The 20,390-nt window shown below is 35.1% G+C and overlaps 1 protein-coding gene across 1 annotated transcript in view; it reads right to left on the bottom strand.

The window, feature by feature from the left end:
• Positions 1 to 14,687, bottom strand: part of LOC133640823 (ubiquitin-conjugating enzyme E2 D3-like) — a 32,819-nt gene extending 18,132 nt beyond the window's left edge. Inside the window, exons 1-4 of the mRNA XM_062034503.1 lie at positions 14,306 to 14,687; positions 3,864 to 3,927; positions 309 to 340; positions 144 to 221 (exon numbers count right to left, since the gene is read on the bottom strand). Coding sequence (XP_061890487.1) covers positions 144 to 221; positions 309 to 340; positions 3,864 to 3,927; positions 14,306 to 14,329 — 198 coding nt within the window. The 5' untranslated portion in view covers positions 14,330 to 14,687. The remainder of the gene's footprint in view (positions 1 to 143; positions 222 to 308; positions 341 to 3,863; positions 3,928 to 14,305) is intronic.
• Between the last annotated feature and the right edge of the window lie 5,703 nt (positions 14,688 to 20,390).

The following is a 20,390-nucleotide window of genomic DNA, read 5'->3' as shown; positions in this document are numbered from 1 at the left end:
CCAGGAGAGACTGACATTTTCTATTGCCCTTAAACATTCCACTGGGTAAAAATTGGTCTACATTTCAGAACATAGAGGTTACACTGCATTATGAGAACAGATTGTGTTTAAAAATCAACTTTTACATGTTAATTGTAGCTTACCTTGGGTGGTTTGAAGGGGTAGTCTGTTGGGAAATGAATATTCAGGAAGAAAACACCCCCCTGATATGGACTGTCACTCTGAAAGAAAGACATTTGACACCGTCCACACGTCATGTCAGCAGCTTCACAATGTTGACACTTTAGTGAAGGGACATTGCTACTTACAGGGCCCATGATTGTGGCTTGCCAGTGAAACACTGTGGATAGAAAGAACAATCAAGTGTGTGAAATTTGAAAATGAAACATCCTATGTAATTACTTGAGGAATTTGCAGACAGACTAGTGCAGGGGTCGGCAACCCAAAACGTTGGACCAAAAATACAAAACACAAATCTGTCTGGAGCCGCAAAAAATTAAAAGCCGTATACAAGTCTGATAATTAAATGTCTATATTAGCTATAATAGCTTACAATCAAAATGACTGCGTCGCAGGCTGAAGCAAATCTTAGTTGACAGAAATGTATTTATTGTACACATTTTTACAACATTAGAAACCATTAGTAAATCAGAGGCTATTCAGAAAGTGAGATAACTCCTGGAAATTAATAGCTTTTGTTGGCCAAAAGGTATAGATGTATGTGTCCAAGTTAAAGGCAACGGCAGGCTGTCTTCTTTTAATGGATTTATTACAATCTTTGGCAAGCTAGGTAATGTTTGCTGTGGTCTGGAACAACATGGCACAGAAACAACAATCTGAAATGCAGCCAATATTACATACAGATAATGCAAAACTAAATTATATACAAAGAGGATAAAAGTAACTGATATTAAATGAGCTCAAATATACCTACAAATGAGGCATAATGATGCAATATGTACATACGGCTAACCTAAATAGCATGTTAGCATCGATTAGCTTGCAGTCATGCAGTGACCAAATATGCCTGATTAGCACTCTAACAAGTCTATATATAACATCAACAAAGCTCACCTTTGTGCATTCACGCACAGCATAAAACTTTTGGTGGACAAAATGAGCTACATGTAAACAAACTGTTGCGTCACAGTCCACCCTACGGCGAGTCCAAGAACCGCCGAAATTAGTAGGACCAAACGATGTTCACCAAATACTCTCATTAGTGAAGCATACGCAAACATTTTAAACAAGTGGGCTTTCTAACAATTGGGAAGGTTTGTGTCATGTTTGTCCTCAAACAAAAACATACTAAAACAAAAAATTGCCCGCACCCCCCCACATCTTTCTCCATTTTCAATCCTTTTTTAAAAATGCTAGGGCGGCACTTAAGAGCCAGGGGTTGCTGACCCCCAGACTAGTGGTATGTAACAATGTCAGTCATAGTGCAAACAGCAGAAAGTTATCACATACAGTATGTTCCATAAGTGGTGATGCAACCTTATCTAGTGCAACACATGGACATATAAATTAACGCCTACACAAAAGGACGCCCCTGTCAACAAACGGCAAGGCACGCTGACTAACCCCCAAAACATGACACTTTATTAGCAAGTAATCAGACACTAGCAACAAGTCTTATTAGACACTGAGATGGACATGAACGCACGTATGGCTCGCAGTCTCAGAGTCTAAAAACGTGTTTGTGATACAAAATTTTTTTATTGGAGAATTAATTTGTTATGGTTACTTTTCTATGCATGTATGCAAATGACACAAAAGCCACTAGCACCCACACAAATACATCGCAGTCCTGTGTAAAGTAATCTATTGTTGCCTTTAACCAATATTGTTTTAAAACATCCCTTCTATGAAATGTTGAGGGATGATACTCGAAACCGGTTTTCCCGGTTGCTCGATAAGAAAAGAACAGAGTCCTCGGACTCAAATCCTTTTTTGAGAACGGGTACCCGCTATCGAGACCACTATAGTAAAGAAAAAGAGTTGGTTCTTTATTCGAATCCCTGGAATCCCGTCCCGACCAGAAATGCTCCGTGGGACATCACAAGAAATGACGTCACGTAGCTCAGTCATTAGGTGCAGATAGCGAAAGCAGGAAAACAATGGACCGGAAAATACGCTCCAAGGTGTAATAAAGTACAAAACAAAAAGGTATAATCCAATGAATAACTTTGAGCAGGTACAGGTACAAACACATGACCAACACTTTTACGACCAACCGGAAACATAGCAACCAGGCTAGCAACGCACCTCCGCAGCACACACATATTTATGACATCTCCCTTTTTTAACTTTTGTTTTTCTTTTCTTGTAAACAAAACAAAATCACACTGTAAATGTGTTGTCTGTCTAATGACTGAGTTCTTGACATTCACTTTCACAGCGTGCTCATAACCTCATTCTTAGCTGCCGGGTGGCGACATGCACTAACACTACCGCGCATGCTCGTCACTCCCGTTGCATGCTGGGTAGTGTAGTTGTTATTTTCCCTAGCTCATAACATCACATCTTTCCCCCTATAAAGAAAGATTTTAACTCAATAAAGTGTATTTATTTTTTTAGCTTTAACTTTTTATTTTTTAGCATTGTAACCACATTTGCAAACAACTTTTCTCTTCATAGAATTTTCTTTCAATAAAGAAATAAAGTGCAAAAATGTCAAAGCATTATAAAAAAAACAGTTATGTCAAATAGCAGCAGAAGTGCACTTTTTGGAGAGCTGTATTATTTTCAGTTTTGTGCCCAAGGGACTGATTTTATTTAACACTATATTATTATTTATACACCTATAGTGATCACAGAGACAGGTTGTTTTTGTGTTACTGTATATATTTGTTTTTCTGAAAAATCCCACTTAATATACTTTGGGTAACAACAGTCAATATTTATTTATTTAATTTTATTTTTTTTAGGGGGGTAACAGTCCAATATTTATTTATTAGATTTAATTATTTTCTTATATAATAAAAGTGAGCTTTTGTTAAACCAAATATTGTGTTTTTTTCCATATACAACAACCTATCTGGACTCGATAAGCAGTATTTCCCACACATTCATTTATTTGTGGCGGCCCGCCACGAAATAATTACGTCCGCCACAAATAATAAAAAAAAATATATATATATATTTTTTTTTTTCCTGTCCAGCTTCTCAGGCAAATCATACAGTTGATGTAGATGCCCATATAGGCTGTTCAGATTTACTTTACAAAAGAGAAGTGTAGGATACTTCTCTTGTTGCCTTATTTGTATTTGACCACTACTGTTTTCTGTGTATTTGTTATTGACTGTGGCAGGACACCTCTGCCTCTGTTTCACTTTATGTTGCTGGTAAATAATATGGTTGTAGTAGTAGGCTAAAGTTAAATTATTTAGTATGCACTAATTAAAGGGGCAGAGCTTTAAGAGACATTTTAGCTTTTATATTTTATAAGATATATTTTTTGTAAAAACCACAATTAATAAATATATTTCAGTGAATAACTTATTGTTCAAATCTGTATATAAATATGTACATAAAGTGTTGTAATTATATTGTTGGATGAATGGATGGATGGACGTTTAAAACAAAACTGTTAGTATTAATTAGCAAGTATACATTTTTTGAGCCTTTTTAGAGAAAATCATATCATTGTAGCAAATTATTCAAATTACTCGATGATGTCGTGGTGACCACGCCCCCACCGCCACAGGTATCTTGGCAGTTTATGGGAAACACTGATAAGAGAATCGATAAGGAATCGGTTCGATAAGAGGATTCGATAATAGGCTCGAACTCGATAATTTCTTATCAAACATCATCCCTAGAAATGTTTGACTGATTTATGAATTAAAAAGCAGACTTACTGTCATCACCCACTGGGCCAGCGGAGCACTGTGCTGGGGGGTCACGAGCCAGGTCATGAAGCTCCTAAAAAGCAATAAAAAATGATTATTAAACATTGATATTGTTTTTCATTTGACAGTGACAATGTCTTTCTGTGTTATGGCTTTATGTTTTTCCACCAGTGTTTTGTGGACAAGACTCCAAAAAACAGATCTCAGTAAGATTGTTGAAAGGATACATTTACTAGTGTCAGCAAAATGATGTTCTTAATTGTTGTTGACGAAACTTGAGATGTTGGGAACGTAGCAAGTTAAAAAAACTATTTTGGAGAGGATGCTAGTATTTGCCGTAGTTTAATTCAGTGTTTTTCAACCACTGTGCATAATGTGAGATACAGTCTGGTGTGCCGTGGGAGATTATCTAATTTGGGTCAAGAATATTTTTTGCAGTAATTATAGTCTGCAAATGATGTAATGTTGTTGAGTGTCGGTGCTGTCGAGAGCTCAGCAAAAAGGTATCTAACGCTTAAACCAAAAATAAACAAAAGGTGAGTGCCCCTAAGAAAAGGCATTGAAGCATAGGGATGGCTATACAGAACAAAACTAAAACTGGCTACAAAAGTAAACAAAAATAGCATGCTGGACGACAGCAAAGACTTACTGCGGCGCAAAGACGGCGTCCACAATGTACATCCGAACACGACAGGACAATCAACAATGTCCTCACAAAGAAGGATAAAAACAACTGAAATATTCTTGACTGCTAAAACAAAGTAGATGCGGGAAATATTGCTCAAAAAGACATGAAACTGCTACAGGAAAATACCAAAGAAAGAGAAAAAGCCACCAAAATAGGAGCGCAAGACAAGAACTAAAACACTACACAGGAAAACAGCAAAAAAGTCAGGGTGTGATGTGACAGGTGGTGACAGTACACCTACTTTGAGACAAGAGCTATAGTGATGCATGCTTGGTTATGCTTTAAAGCAGGGGTCACCAATGCGGTGCCCGCGGGCACTAGGTAGCCCGTAAGGACAAGATGAGTAGCCCGCTGGCCTGTTCTAAATATAGCTCAAATAGCAGCACTTACCAGTGAGCTGCCTCTATTTTTTAAATTTGATTTATTTACTAGCAAGCAGGCCTCGCTTTGCCCGACATTTTTAATTATAAGAGAGACAAAACTCAAATAGAATTTGAAAATCCAAGAAAATTTTTTAAAGACTTGGTCTTCACTTGTTTAAATAAATTCATAATTTTTTTTACTTTGCTTCTTATAACTTTCAGAAAGACAATTTTAGAGAAAAAATACAACCTTAAAAATGATTTTAGGATTTTTAAACACATACCTTTTTACCTTTTAGATTCCTTCCTCTTCTTTCCTGACAATTTAAATCAATGTTCAAGTAAATTTATTTTTTATTGTAAAGAATAATAAATACATTTTAATTTAATTCTTCATTTTAGTTTCTGTTTTTTCGACGAAGAATATTTGTGAAATATTTTTCAAAAAGATTCGAATTAGCTAGTTTTTCTCTTCTTTTTTTCGGTTGAATTTTGAATTTTAAAGAGTTGAAATTGAAGATAAACTATGTTTCAAAATGTAATTGTCATTTTTTTGTATGTTTTCTCCTCTTTTAAACCATTCAATTAAGTGTAAATATCATTAATTATTAATAATAACATAGAGTTAAAGGTAAATTGAGCAAATTGGCTATTTCTGGCAATTTATTTAAGTGTGTATCGAACTGGTAGCCCTTCGCATTAATCAGTACCCAAGAAGTAGCTCTTGGTTTCAAAAAGGTTGGTGACCCCTACTTTAAAGTCATATCCAACAATTGCGACGACGACTTTTTACGGTCAACTCAGTTTAGTTTTTTAATGAGATCTGCTGGTGGTGTGCCTCCGCATTTTTTCAACGCAAAAAATGTGCGTTGGCTCAAAAAAAGGTTGAAAAACACTGATCTAATTCAATATATACATGTATATATTTTGAATGACACTTTGCAGAGGTCTCATACCGATCTACCGAGAGCAGGTTTTCACCAAAAACTGAGTCAGGACGCTAAATGGGTCGCAAGTCCATTTTTTATTGTGTCTCTGTTGGCCCCCAGAGTAACAATGCTAATACTGATCATTAGGCAGAATTACTTGAGTGTTATTTGTCAGTTCATGCCAATGTAATAGATAACAATGAAATATGTTAACACAAATTAGAGCAGACTACAAAAGTGTGATATCATTCATTTGACAGGCAGAAATGATGGGACGAAGGATAATGCTAAACAACGTTGCCAAATAATCGCATTGTGTCGTGCCACTTATTACTTCTGCAGTATTAGAATTGGAAAGCATATACAGACAATTGTTTACAATTAGGGATGTCCGATAATGGCTTTTTGCCGATATCCGATATTGTCCAACTCTTTAATTACTGATACCGATATCAACCGATACCGATACTGATATATACAGTTGTGGAATTAACACATTATTATGCCTAATTTGGACAACCAGGTATGGTGAAGATAAGGTCCTTTTTTTTTAAAATTAATAAAATAAAATAAGATAAATAAATTAAAAACATTTTCTTGAATAAAAAAGAAAGTAAAACAATATAAAAACAGTTACATAGAAACTAGTAATTAATGAAAATTTGTAAAATTAACTGTTAAAGGTTAGTACTATTAGTGGAGCAGCAGCACGCACAATCATGTGTGCTTACGGACTGTATCCCTTGCAGACTGTATTGATATATATTGATATATAATGTAGGAAGCAGAATATTAATAACAGAAGGAAACAACCCTTTTGTGTGAATGAGTGTGAATGGGGGAGGGAGGTTTTTTGGGTTGGTGCACTAATTGTAAGTGTATCTTGTGTTTTTTATGTTACCGTATTTTCCGCACCATAAGCCGCACCTAAAAACCACAATTTTTGTCAAAAGCAGACAGTGCGGCTAATAACCCGGTGCGCCTTATATATGGATTAATATTCATATTTATTTTCATAAGGTTTAGGTCTCGCAACTACGGTAAACAGTCGCCATCTTTTTTCCCCGTAAAAGAGGAAGCGCTTCTTCTTCTACGGTAAGCAACCGCCCCCATAGAAGAGGAAGCGCTTCTTCTTCTACTGTAAGCAACCGCCAAGGTGAGCACCCGCCCCCGTAGAAGAAGAAGCTCGCGGATATTTAATTTCATTTGTTTTTCTGTAAAGACAACAAAATGTCTCCTACTAAGAGACACGCGTACAAGGTTCCACTGACTTTTGATATTCATGTGAACCGCACTGTGGATACAACGGGAACACGTACGGTGAATATTCGCACCACAGGGAATGAGAAGTCGTCCTACTGTGGTTCTAGCTAGCCATGCTAACGGCCAGAAACTTCCGCCCACGGTGATATTCAAAAGGAAGACCTTGCCAAAAGAGAACTTTCCAGCCGGCGTCATCATAAAAGCTAACTCGAAGGGGTGGATGGATGAAGAAAAGATGAGCGAGTGGTTGATAGACGTTTACGCGAAGACACCGGGTGACTTTTTTCACGCAGCGCCGTTCCTGTTGATCTACGACTGCATGCGCGTCCACATCATCGATGGTGTCAAAAAACAAGTGAAGCACACCGAAGAAGAAGAATTCGAGGGATTTGTGGATGAGTAATAACTTCAGAAAGTGAGCTTTAAATGTTTATTTTGTGTGTTGTGTGACACTAACGTATGAGCAACGTTGAGTTATTGATGTTGCTATTGCTCTGCACTATTTTGAGTGTTATTATTTTTGTGATTGCACATTTGCACATTACATTTTGGGAGTGAACAGAGTTGTTAGAACGCTGGTTTGTAATATATTATTCAAGTTTGACTGACCTATCTGACTGTTTTGTTGACATTCCCTTTAGCGTAGCGTAGGTGCGGCTAATAGCACGGGGCGGCTAACAGGTAAACAAAGTTTTGAAATATGCCGTTCATTAAACGTGCGGCTAATAACACGGGGCGCCTTATGGTGCGGAAAATACGGTAATAAAAAAAAAAAATAAAATAAAAAACGATACCGATAATAAAAAAACCGATACCGATAATTTCCGATATTACATTTTAAAGCATTTATCGGCCGATATTATCGGACATCTCTATTTACAATGTAAACACTGCAGGACTGCTCATTTTCGGCCTAGCAACGGGTGAAGGGTCACAAACAAACGTGCATCGTATGTATCCTCTCACACTACTTAAAAGAGGTAATCCAAATAATTACTTGAGTGCACATCTATTTTTTGTAAGATTGTTAATAGATGTACACAAATGCAATTTTTTTTTTGTCAGAATGTCTGCTGGCGTGGATCAAAACAATAATTTAACATTTTTGTTATGCCGATACATACATGTATTTGTATAGAAAACATTTCGCCACCTGATCAAGCCCACTGCCCGTCAATTGGTTCTGGAGAAGACCATGAAAGTTCAATAATAAGATACGCTCGTCCATCATAACCGATATAGCTCTGGATTAACAATGATTAATCAATTAGACTTCCCTTTATTGTCATTCAAATGTGAACTTTACAGTACAGACTAGGGATGTCCGATAATGGCTTTTTGCCGATATCCGATATTGTCCAACTCTTTAATTACCGATACCGATATCAACCGATACCGATATCAACCGATATATGCAGTCGTGGAATTAACACATTATTATGCCTAATTTGGACAACCAGGTATGGTGAAGATAAGGTACTTTTTAAAAAAATTAGTAAAATAAGATAAATAAATTAAAAACATTTTCTTGAATAAAAAAGAAAGTACAACAATATAAAAACAGTTACATAGAAACTAGTAATTAAGGAAAATTAGTAAAATTAACTGTTAAAGGCTAGTACTATTAGTGGACCAGCAGCACGCACAATCATGTGTGCTTACGGACTGTATCCCTTGCAGACTGTATTGATATATATTGATATATAATGTAGGAAGCAGAATATTAATAACAGAAAGAAACAACCCTTTTGTGTGAATGAGTGTAAATGGGGGAGGGAGGTTTTTTGGGTTGGTGCACTAATTGTAAGTGTATCGTGTTTTTTATGTTGATTTAATAAAAAAAAAAAAAAAAAAAAAAAAAAAAACGATACCGATAATAAAAAAACCGATACCGATAATTTCCGATATTACATTTTAACGCATATATCGACATCTCTAGTACAGATAACAACAAAATGTTGATGCATTAGCTGGTTGTAGTGCAGGATAAAAGAGCAATAAGGTGCAGATATAAATAAATAGATTACTGTACAGATAAATATATTGCACTTTTTCATATGAATCCACATTTATGGATATATGTTATATTATCTTTATATTCCAGCCAGTTAATCCTTTTTTGGGGGGAATTGAGGGAATTATTTTGATGCGTTCAAGAGTCTTATGGTCATTTATGGAGTGTAACTAATCGACATTTATAAAATCAGGACCACATGGAGTGCCCGGAACTTAGGCCAGACATACTTGTCAGAGGCCTGGGCTGATTTTCAATAAGTCAATTAATTAACCAATGATAGATGAAAATTAAAAATCGGTAAGTTTTCCTGCGTTGCTAAATCGCCATGTGCATGCATCATTCATCGATTTCACCAGGTGCAAAGAAGGGGGTGAATTCTGTTGTCCTTCATTAAGTATCTTTGACTCTTTGTGAGGAGAGTCCATCTCTTACGCTCGAATCAGAGTTTGTGTTTTTTCAATAAATGTGCGTGTTCAGCGAGTAAGACGATTTGCAAGAGCGGTCACTCTTTTGCGTCGGTTTCTGCGACTACGGGTGTTCGTACTGAGAGATGATGTTCGAAAACCGGTTCTCCCGATTGTTCGATAAGAAAAGAACCGATTCCATGGATTCGAATCCCTTTTTGAGAAAATGGCTCCCGTTATCGCAGCCACTATAGTAAAGAAAAATATTTGGTTCTTTATTCGAATCCCTGGGAACGAATCCCGTGTCACAGGAAACGTCCTGTGGCACGTCACAGGAAACGTCCTGTGGCACGTCACAGGAAACGTCCTGTGGCACGTCACAGGAAATGACGTAGCTCAGTCATTCGGCGGCAGATACAGAAGCAGCAACGACGACGGACCAGGAAAAAACCGCTCCAAGGCATGGTTTCACTTTACTAAGAAATACGACGAGGAAATGGCTATCTGCTATTATTGCCAGGCTTGGCTTTCCTGGAAAGGGAGCAGTACAACAAACATGTTGAAACATGTTCAGGCCGTACATAACCTGAAGGTTAGAGAAGCAGCGACAGGGATGACGAAGCACGCCCCTCTTCCTCTGCTTCAACCTGCAGTCCCAGTGATAGTGCCGGTGAGTAACTAACGTTAACTGTTGCCGGTTCATTTCCATATCTGCTCACTTGTAGCCTTTAGGCTAAAATAGCGTTACCGAATATGTCAACCAGGACCGCAGTAATGTTAGCTAGACTAATGTTACCTAAGCATAGTCAGTGGCTAACTGTAACGTTATCTTGTAGCCTACACCAATCCAGAGTTTGCAGGTCTGTCTAATAAATAATACAAATGAATGCAGGATTTTCCCTGCATGTATTTTTCTGAAGTGGCCCAATTAAAAGGGGCACTAACAGTCAATATCTATTTATTTTATTTTTTTCTTCAAAAATATAAGCGAAGGCTGCCAAAAGTAAATTTTTGTTAAACCAAGTATTGTGTTTTTTTCCATATACAACAACCTACCTGGATCCGATAAGAGAATCGATAAGGAATCGGTTCGATAAGGATTCGATAATGGCAACAAAATCGATAATTTCTTAACAAACATCATCCCCTATTCGTACTACAAATAAACGGTAGTAATGATAACCGCTTTAAAACTCCCGACGGTTAGTTTTTACCGTATTAAATGAAAATGATCAAAGAACCGTCATTCATAACTGCACTTTGATACGGACGGACTGAATGCTAACATGTCTTCCCCCATTATCCAATCTAACCTTGTACAAACATTACCGTGTCAACAACTGATATACAGTATTCTCATTAAACACAAAAGGATGTGCTGTTTTTGCACAAAATTATCAATAAACTCAAAAATGTCAAGTTGAAACAATCTCCGTTCCACAGGAAGGGAACTCATGAGACGTTGCATAAACCGGAAGTGAAACAACTGATCACACATTACAATAAAAGATATTTAAAACACACAAATGAAAATAATACAGCTCTTATGAAGCCAGAACAATATTTAATGTTTCCTCTGCCAAGAAAGTATATTTATTTTATTTATTTAAAAAGAATACAACTTGGTTCAAATATTTTAGTTTGTCTAAGTACTTTTTGAGGACATTCAACAATAATAACCGCGATTATTTTGGTCAACATTACTTTATTTAGCCATTTTGTTTAATGTTTTGCTTGTGCATATTTGAGGGTCCCCCATTACTCATTAAAGACAGAACCGATTTTATTGATTTAGATCACACGTGTCAAACTCATTTTCTTTGAGGGCCACGTGTAACAGTGAATAATATACGCATCTTAAATTGCTTCATTACACAATTTTTTGTTATGTATTTTTTACGTACGCCGTAAGAAAAATATGTAGATTTTAGAGTAAAGTTTAGCTGCCCGAAATGTTACCATAAATTGTACCGTATTTTTTACAATGTATACTGTAAATCTACGTTTTACAGTGTATTGCTGTAAATGGAAAAGCAATTACACGTTTTGGTTTTGACCGTAAAATTCTGGCAACTGAGCTACCAGTTTTTTACCGAAATCATTTTTACATGGTACAATTTGATGGATAAGTTGCCTCAAAATCAGGAGTCAAGCAGATCTTTAAGTACTTATTGTGACATTCGGGATGTGTGACATCATATTTGTTGCAATATTAGATTAAGTTTAAAATATATGACATGGCATTTTTTTCTGTCAAAATAGAAAGTTGACTACATTTAGAAACAAATAGACGCATGGTAATTCCAGGCCACATAAAATGAGGTGGCGGGCCAGATAAATATGGCCCCCGGGGCCTTGAATTTGACACCAGCGATTTAGATTTTTTTATTCAAGTGCAACACTTTGCTTACAAAGTATATTTTATTTGTATTATGTTTTTGTCTTGTTTAACTTGGTATTTAAAAGTCTACATTTTAATTACAATGTTAAAATATAAAAGAAACAAGGACATTTTAAAGGGTATACTTCCATTATTAATATGTATTGTCATGACATCAGTGGTTAATTTAGTCTCCAAAAAATAATGGCAATAATATTATTTTATCGGCCTTTTTTTTACCCATAAAAGCAGCAGTAATTTTTCCATTTACAGCAATATACACTACATTTTGAGGTGAAATTATTTCAACTAACCATATTTTTTTTATATTTTAATTAAAAAAACGTAATAAAATGCATACAAAAATTGTGTAATAGTATTCATTTACAGTAATAAACTGAAAAATCTACAGTCGTTGATTTGCGGTTAAAAAAAACAAACAAAAAAAACCTGGCAGCTCAAGTGCCAAAATGTTACTGTAAAATTGCATTTTTTGTATTTACAGTAAAAAAACTAATGCAAATTTTACAGTAAAATTGTGGCAACTGACTGCCTTTTTTTTACCCATAAAAGCAGCAGTAATTTTTCCATTTACAGCAATGTACACTACATTTTGAGGTGAAATTATTTCAACTAACCATATTTTTTTTATATTTTAATTTAAAAAAAACGTAATAAAATGCATACAAAAATTGTGTAATAGTATTCATTTACAGTAATACACTGAAAAATCTACAGTTGTTGATTTGCGGTTAAAAAAAAAAACCCAAAAAAACCTGGCAGCTCAAGTGCGAAAATGTTACTGTAAAATTGCATTTTTTTGTATTTACAGTAAAAAAAACTAATGCAAATTTTACAGTAAGATTGTGGCAACTGAGCTGCCTTTTTTTTTTACCCATAAAAACAGCAGTAATTTTTCCATTTATAGCAATATACACTACATTTTGAGGTGAAATTATTCAACTAACCATATTTTTTTATATTTTAATTTAAAAAAAAAACGTAATAAAATGCATACAAAAATTGTGTTATAGTATTCATTTACAGTAATACACTGAAAAATCTACAATTGTTGATTTGCGGTTAAAGAAAAAAAAGTGCCAAAATGTTACTGTAAAATTGCAGTTTTATTATTTACAGTAAAAAAACTAATGGAAAATTTTACAGTACAATTCTGGCACCTGAGCTGCCTTTTTTTATACCATAAAACAGCAGTAACAGTAATATACACTCAACTTTGAGGTGAATCTATTTCAACCTACCATATTTTTTGGACATTTTAGTTTAAAAAAAATGTATACTAATAAAATGGCCTCAGTGAAAAATAAATAAAAAGCAAGTTATCCATCAAATTACGCAATTTAGAAAAGTTGCAATAGATTTCATGGGAAAACTGAAATTTACTATGGTTTTTACAGTATTTTACTCTAAAGTATATATTTTTTTAAAAACTACTTATTTACTGTAAAATATTGTGGTGTCGTTTCAGCATTTACAGTAATATACTGAAAAATTGTTATTTGCGGTAAAAGAAAAAAAAAGTGACAAAATGTTACTGTAAAATTGCAGTTTTATTATTTACAGTAAAAAAACTAATGGAAAATTTTACAGTACAATTCTGGCACCCGAGCTGCATTTTTTTATACCATAAAACAGCAGTAACAGTAAGTTCCATTTAATTTTGAGGTGAATCTATCTCAACCTACCATACTCTTTTGGACATTATAGTTAAAAAAATGTTTTACTAATAAAATGGCCTCAGTGAAAACAACTTTGACACCTCTGGGTTAAAGAAAGCTGAGACATATAAACACACACACACACACACACGCCATTTATTTTTAGGCCCCGTCTGCTATTTTAAAGCCAGCTGACCCCACCCGGCTTTTCGGTAAACACATTTCAGCGTTTAAAAGAAGGGACTTCGGTTAGTTGGTCCTCGCTGTGTGTGTACATACACGCACGACAACATACCAGAGACATGTTTCACCATTGACGTGCAAAACACACTCACGCTGAAATATGACTCACGCTTTCTGGGAACCGCGCATGCGTGGACCGTCGCTAGATTGGCCGAACACCAGCGATGTGTTAATTGTGAAATGTACGCAGTGTTTATATAAGAAGCGTCGGGCCTCTTTCTGTTAGTTCGACGCTTACCGACATTTGTACTTTTCACACGGTTAAGTTATAGCGGCGTTTAACGCCACCAGCTAACATTGCTGGCGTTTTTTTGGTTTGTTTTTTTTAAATAACTAACGTGTTTTACGACATACGAACATGTTTTACGACGTACGGGTCGCTAGGGGCGATTTAGCCAGCTAGCCCGAGCTAGCTCGCTAGCCCAGCAAGCTAGCCCGGGCTAGGAAGCGAGCAAGCGCCTAATGTCGGCAAAGTGTCGGCCTTACCTTGTTAATCCTTTTCAAAGCCATCCTATCTTGTAGTTGTGGTTCCTCTCGGTGAAGGCCAGGCGTGCTGTGCCAGGATGCTTCGTCGGTTAACTGACGCAAGTGTCAACTCGACGGCCTTTCTCCTCGAGCTAGCGCGGTTAGCCTACAAGCTAAAGTAATTACGTATGCGCCTTTAAACCGCCTTGTTTGTCGTTATTATTATTATTATTAGCTGTAGCACAAACCACCGGGTCGTCTCAGTAGTCTTCCCCTAATGGTGGTTTCCTCGGGGGAGGCAGATATATGTGTGTGCCAGGTGGAAAGTACCGGACCACGAAGCTGCTGCCGCCGATGTCGTTAGCCAACTAGCGGTCGTCCGTCTGAGCGAGGCTTTATGACGCGGAGGCGGTGCAGCTGCTCCACGACTGGCCGCCCGGATGTGACTTTTTTTTTCATTTTTTTTTTCAAAACTTTATTTTGATAACAGTATATTATAAACCCCTAACAATTCCAATAACGATAATCAAGTATTTTCCTATGATAACAAGAAGAAACACATATTATTCACGTGTGAATAATGCTGTGTAATAGTCTGTATTTATGTTATTCACATGTGAATAATGCTGTATAATAGATAATGTGAATAATATAAATACAGTCTATTATACAGCATTATTCACATGTGAATATATATACAGTCTATTATACAGCATTATTCACATGTGAATAATATAAATAGTCTGTTATACAGCATTATTTACATGTGAATAATATAAATACAGTCTATTATACAGCATTACTCACATGTGAATAACATAAATACAGTCTATTCTACAGCATTATTCACATGTGAATAATATAAATACAGTCTATTATACAGCATTATTTACATGTGAATAACATAAATACAGTCTATTAGACAGCATTATTCACATGTGAATAACAAATAGTCTATTATACAGCATTATTCGCATGTGAATAATATAAATACAGTCTATTATACAGCATTATTCACATGTGAATAATATAAATACAGTCTATTATACAGCAATATTCACATGTGAATAACTGAAATACAGTCCACTATACAGCATTATTCACATGTGAATAACATAAATACAGTCAATTATACAGCATTATTCACATGTGAATAATATAAATACAGTCTATTATACAGCAAAATTCACATGTGAATAACTGAAATATAGTCCATTATACAGCATTATTCACATGTGAATAACTGAAATACAGTCCATTATACAGCATTATTCACACGTGAATAACATAAATACAGTCCATTATACAGCATTATTCACATGTGAATAATATAAATACAGTCTATTATACTGCATTATTCACATGTGAATAATATAAATACATTCTATTATACAGCATTATTCACATGTGAATAACATAAATACAGTCTATTATACAGCATTATTCACATGTGAATAATATAAATACAGTCTATTATACTGCATTATTGACATGTGAATAACATAAATACAGTCTATTATACAGCATTATTCACATGTGAATAATATAAATACATTCTATTATACAGCATTATTCACATGTGAATAACATAAATACAGTCTATTATACAGCATTATTCACATGTAAATAACAAATACAGTCTATTATACAGCATTATTCACATGTGAATAACAAATACAGTCTATTATACAGCATTATTCACATGTGAATAATATAAATACAGTCTATTATACAGCTTTATTCACATGTAAATAACAAATACAGTCTATTATACAGCATTATTCACATGTGAATAACAAATACAGTCTATTATACAGCATTATTCACATGTGAATAATATAAATACAGTCTATTATACAGCATTATTCGCATGTGAATAACATAAATACAGTCAATTATACAGCATTATTCACATGTGAATAATATAAATACAGTCTATTCTACAGCATTATTCACATGTGAATAACTGAAATACAGTCCATTATACAGCATTATTCACATGTGAATAACATAAATACAGTCTATTATACAGCATTATTCACATGTGAATAATATAAATACAGTCTATTATACAGCATTATTCACATGTGAATAACATAAATACAGTCTATTATACAGCATTATTCACATGTGAATAATATAAATACATTCTATTATACAGCATTATTCACATGTGAATAATATAAATACAGTCTATTATACAGCATTATTCACATGTGAATAATATAAATACAGTCTATTATACAGCATTATTAACATGTGAATAATATAAATACAGTCTATTATACAGCGTTATTCACATGTGAATAATATAAATACAGTCTATTATACAGCATTATTCACATGTGAATAATGCTGTATAATAGACTGTATTTATATTATTCACATGTGAATAATATAAATACAGTCTATTATACAGCATTATTCACATGTGAATAATATAAATACAGTCTATTATACAGCATTATTCACATGTGAATAATGCTGTATAATAGACTGTATTTATATTATTCACATGTCCATCCATCCATTTTCTACCGCTTGTCCCTTTCTGGGTCGCGGGGGGTGCTGGAGCCTATCTCAGCTGTACTTGGGCGGAAGGCGGGGTACACCCTGGACAAGTCACCACCTCATCACAGGGCCAACACAGATAGACAGACAACATTCACACTCACATTCACACACTAGGAACCATTTAGTGTCGCCAATCAACCTATCCCCAGGTGCATGTCTTTGGAGGTGGGAGGGGCCTATCCCCAGGTGCATGTCTTTGGAGGTGGGAGGGGCCTATCCCCAGGTGCATGTCTTTGGAGGTGGGAGGGGCCTATCCCCAGGTGCATGTCTTTGGAGGTGGGAGGGGCCTATCCTCAGGTGCATGTCTTTGGAGGTGGGAGGGGCCTATCCCCAGGTGCATGTCTTTGGAGGTGGGAGGGGCCTATCCCCAGGTGCATGTCTTTGGAGGTGGGAGGGGCCTATCCTCAGGTGCATGTCTTTGGAGGTGGGAGGGGCCTATCCCCAGGTGCATGTCTTTGGAGGTGGGAGGAAGCCGGAGTACCCGGAGGGAACCCCCGCAGTCACGGGGAGAACATGCAAACTCCACACAGAAAGATCCCGAGCCCAGAATCGAACTCAGGACTACTCAGGACCTTCGTATTGTGAGGCACATGCACTATCCCCTGTTCCACCGTGCTGCCCCTATATTATATATTATACAGCATTATTCACATGTGAATAATGCTATATAATAGACTGTATTTATATTATTCACATGTGAATAATGCTGTATAATAGACTGTATTTATATTATTCACATGTGAATAATGCTGTATAATAGACTGTATTTATATTATTCACACGTGAATAATGCTGTATAATAGACTGTATTTATATTATTCACATGTGAATAATGCTGTATAATACACTATTTATATTATTCACATGTGAATAATGCTGTATAATAGACTGTATTTATGTTATTCACATGTGAATAATGCTGTATAATAGACTGCATTTATATTATTCACATGTGAATAATGCTGTATAATAGACTGTATTTATGTTATTCACATGTGAATAATGCTGTATAATAGACTGTATTTATATTATTCACATGTGAATAATGCTGCATAATAGACTGTATTTATGTTATTCACATGTTAATAATGCTGTATAACAGACTGTATGTTATTCACATGTTAATAATGCTGTATAACAGACTGTATGTTATTCACAAGTGAATAATGCTGTATAATAGACTGTATTTATGTTATTCACATGTGAATAATGCTGTATAATAGACTGTATTTATGTTATTCACATGTGAATAATGCTGTATAATAGACTGTATTTATATTATTCACATGTGAATAATGCTGTATAATAGACTGTATTTATGTTATTCACATGTGAATAATGCTGTATAATAGACTGTATTTATATTATTCACATGTGAATAATGCTGTATAATAGACTGTATTTATATTATTCACATGTGAATAATGCTGTATAATAGACTGTATTTATGTTATTCACATGTTAATAATGCCGTATAATAGACTGTATTTATATTATTCACATGTTAATATTGCTGTCTAATAGACTGTATTTATGTTATTCACATGTGAATAATGCTGTATAATAGACTGTATTTATATTATTCACATGTTAATATTGCTGTCTAATAGACTGTATTTATGTTATTCACATGTGAATAATGCTGTATAATAGACTGTATTTATATTATTCACATGTGAATAATGCTGTATAATAGACTGTATTTATGTTATTCACATGTGAATAATGCTGTATAATAGACTGTATTTATGCTATTCACATGTTAATAATGCTGTATAATACTGTATTTATATTATTCACATGTGAATAATGCTGTATAATAGACTGTATTTATGTTATTCACATGTTAATAATGCCGTATAATAGACTGTATTTATATTATTCACATGTTAATATTGCTGTCTAATAGACTGTATTTATGTTATTCACATGTGAATAATGCTGTATAATAGACTGTATTTATATTATTCACATGTTAATATTGCTGTCTAATAGACTGTATTTATGTTATTCACATGTGAATAATGCTGTATAATAGACTGTATTTATATTATTCACATGTTAATATTGCTGTCTAATAGACTGTATTTATGTTATTCACATGTGAATAATGCTGTCTAATAGACTGTTTTTGTTATTCACATGTTAATAATGCTGTATAATAGACTGTATTTATGTCATTCACATGTAAATAATATAATTAATGCTGTGGTTTTTTTTTTGATCGACCGGATGTGATGTCACGAGCCGGGCTACCAACGCTACGTCACGCCGGGGATCGGACCTCGCCGGACCGGACCCGCCACTCTCCGCGGGCGCGTGTTGTCATATGCGTTTGTTGATTTGTTTTTGTTTCATTTTGTTTGTGCGCAACTTCCTCTTTACAGTTTCTAAACGCATCTACGTGGACAGGTGTTGTTCTCGCCACACCCTGACGTGAATACATTTTTTGGATGACAAGACACACCTTAATGACGCCTTAAAAATCCAATTGTTTGTTCCATTTTGTATCGTTGAACCAGTTTTCGTCCAGTTTCAGTGGGAAACTATCGCAATATATTATTTGGATGTTTTTAAAGTGACGCTTTTTTTTGTATTAAAGTTTTATTTTATGAACTTGTAGACCAAAACTGTAGGAAAATAGGAATAACTCACGTTCTACAATCATTTTATTGTGTTTATTATCGTGAAAACAAGACCGGTTCTGTTCCGGTACAATCACTTAATAACTTGTTGAAAAATGTGACAAATTAAAGAAAACTACCAGAATAAAATCAAAGAACAATATTTTGCGCCTCTAGATCAGAACCTGCTAGAATTAACTTAAAAGAGCGCTGCACTTTATTTTGGAATTTTTCCTATAATTCCTGATCCTTATTGTGTGTTTTTTTTTAAACGCATTCTAACTTGTAAATAAAAGTTAGCTTTATGACGTCATAAACCCGAACAATATTCAGGTCTGGAAATGTTATTACAAGCGCTAACGTTAAGCAACTGCTTTTACCTGAATAGTAAAATGTGGACATAAACTGAGACGTTGGTACACTCCGACAGCCCATTTAGACCCAAAGATGGTAAGAAAGACCCGAAAAGACGTCTCGTTCCATCCCCTTTTTTGTTCACGAGGATTATGATTGATTTTTTTTTCTCATTTAAACTTCCTAACAGTTGGGATCCCGGTGACAGCAGACATTGTACAGTAAGTGATTGTAAGGAAGGGATAGTAGTTCTTTTAGAGTTGGGACACAATGGACAGATTCCGGCCAGAGAATCCTTTAATCATATTTAGTCGTCAACGCACACAAGGCTGGCTGCCACCACTGATTGAAACCGGCTATTCTGACAAAGACGTGCTTTAAAGGGGAAATGACGTCACAGATTGACCTATCAACCTAAATGCATAGGAACATTACAAAACTGGTTAAAGGCACACAATAGGCTTTCGTACACAGCCGCCCCCAACTGTCCGTATGGCAGTTGAAACTAGAAGAAAGTCTATGAGGTAGTGTCCTCGTCATCAAGAGGTGGAAGC

Source organism: Entelurus aequoreus, linkage group LG23 (assembly GCF_033978785.1).
Source record: "Entelurus aequoreus isolate RoL-2023_Sb linkage group LG23, RoL_Eaeq_v1.1, whole genome shotgun sequence".
Lineage (NCBI taxonomy): Eukaryota > Metazoa > Chordata > Actinopteri > Syngnathiformes > Syngnathidae > Entelurus > Entelurus aequoreus.
This window is presented reverse-complemented; position numbering and strand designations above follow the sequence as displayed.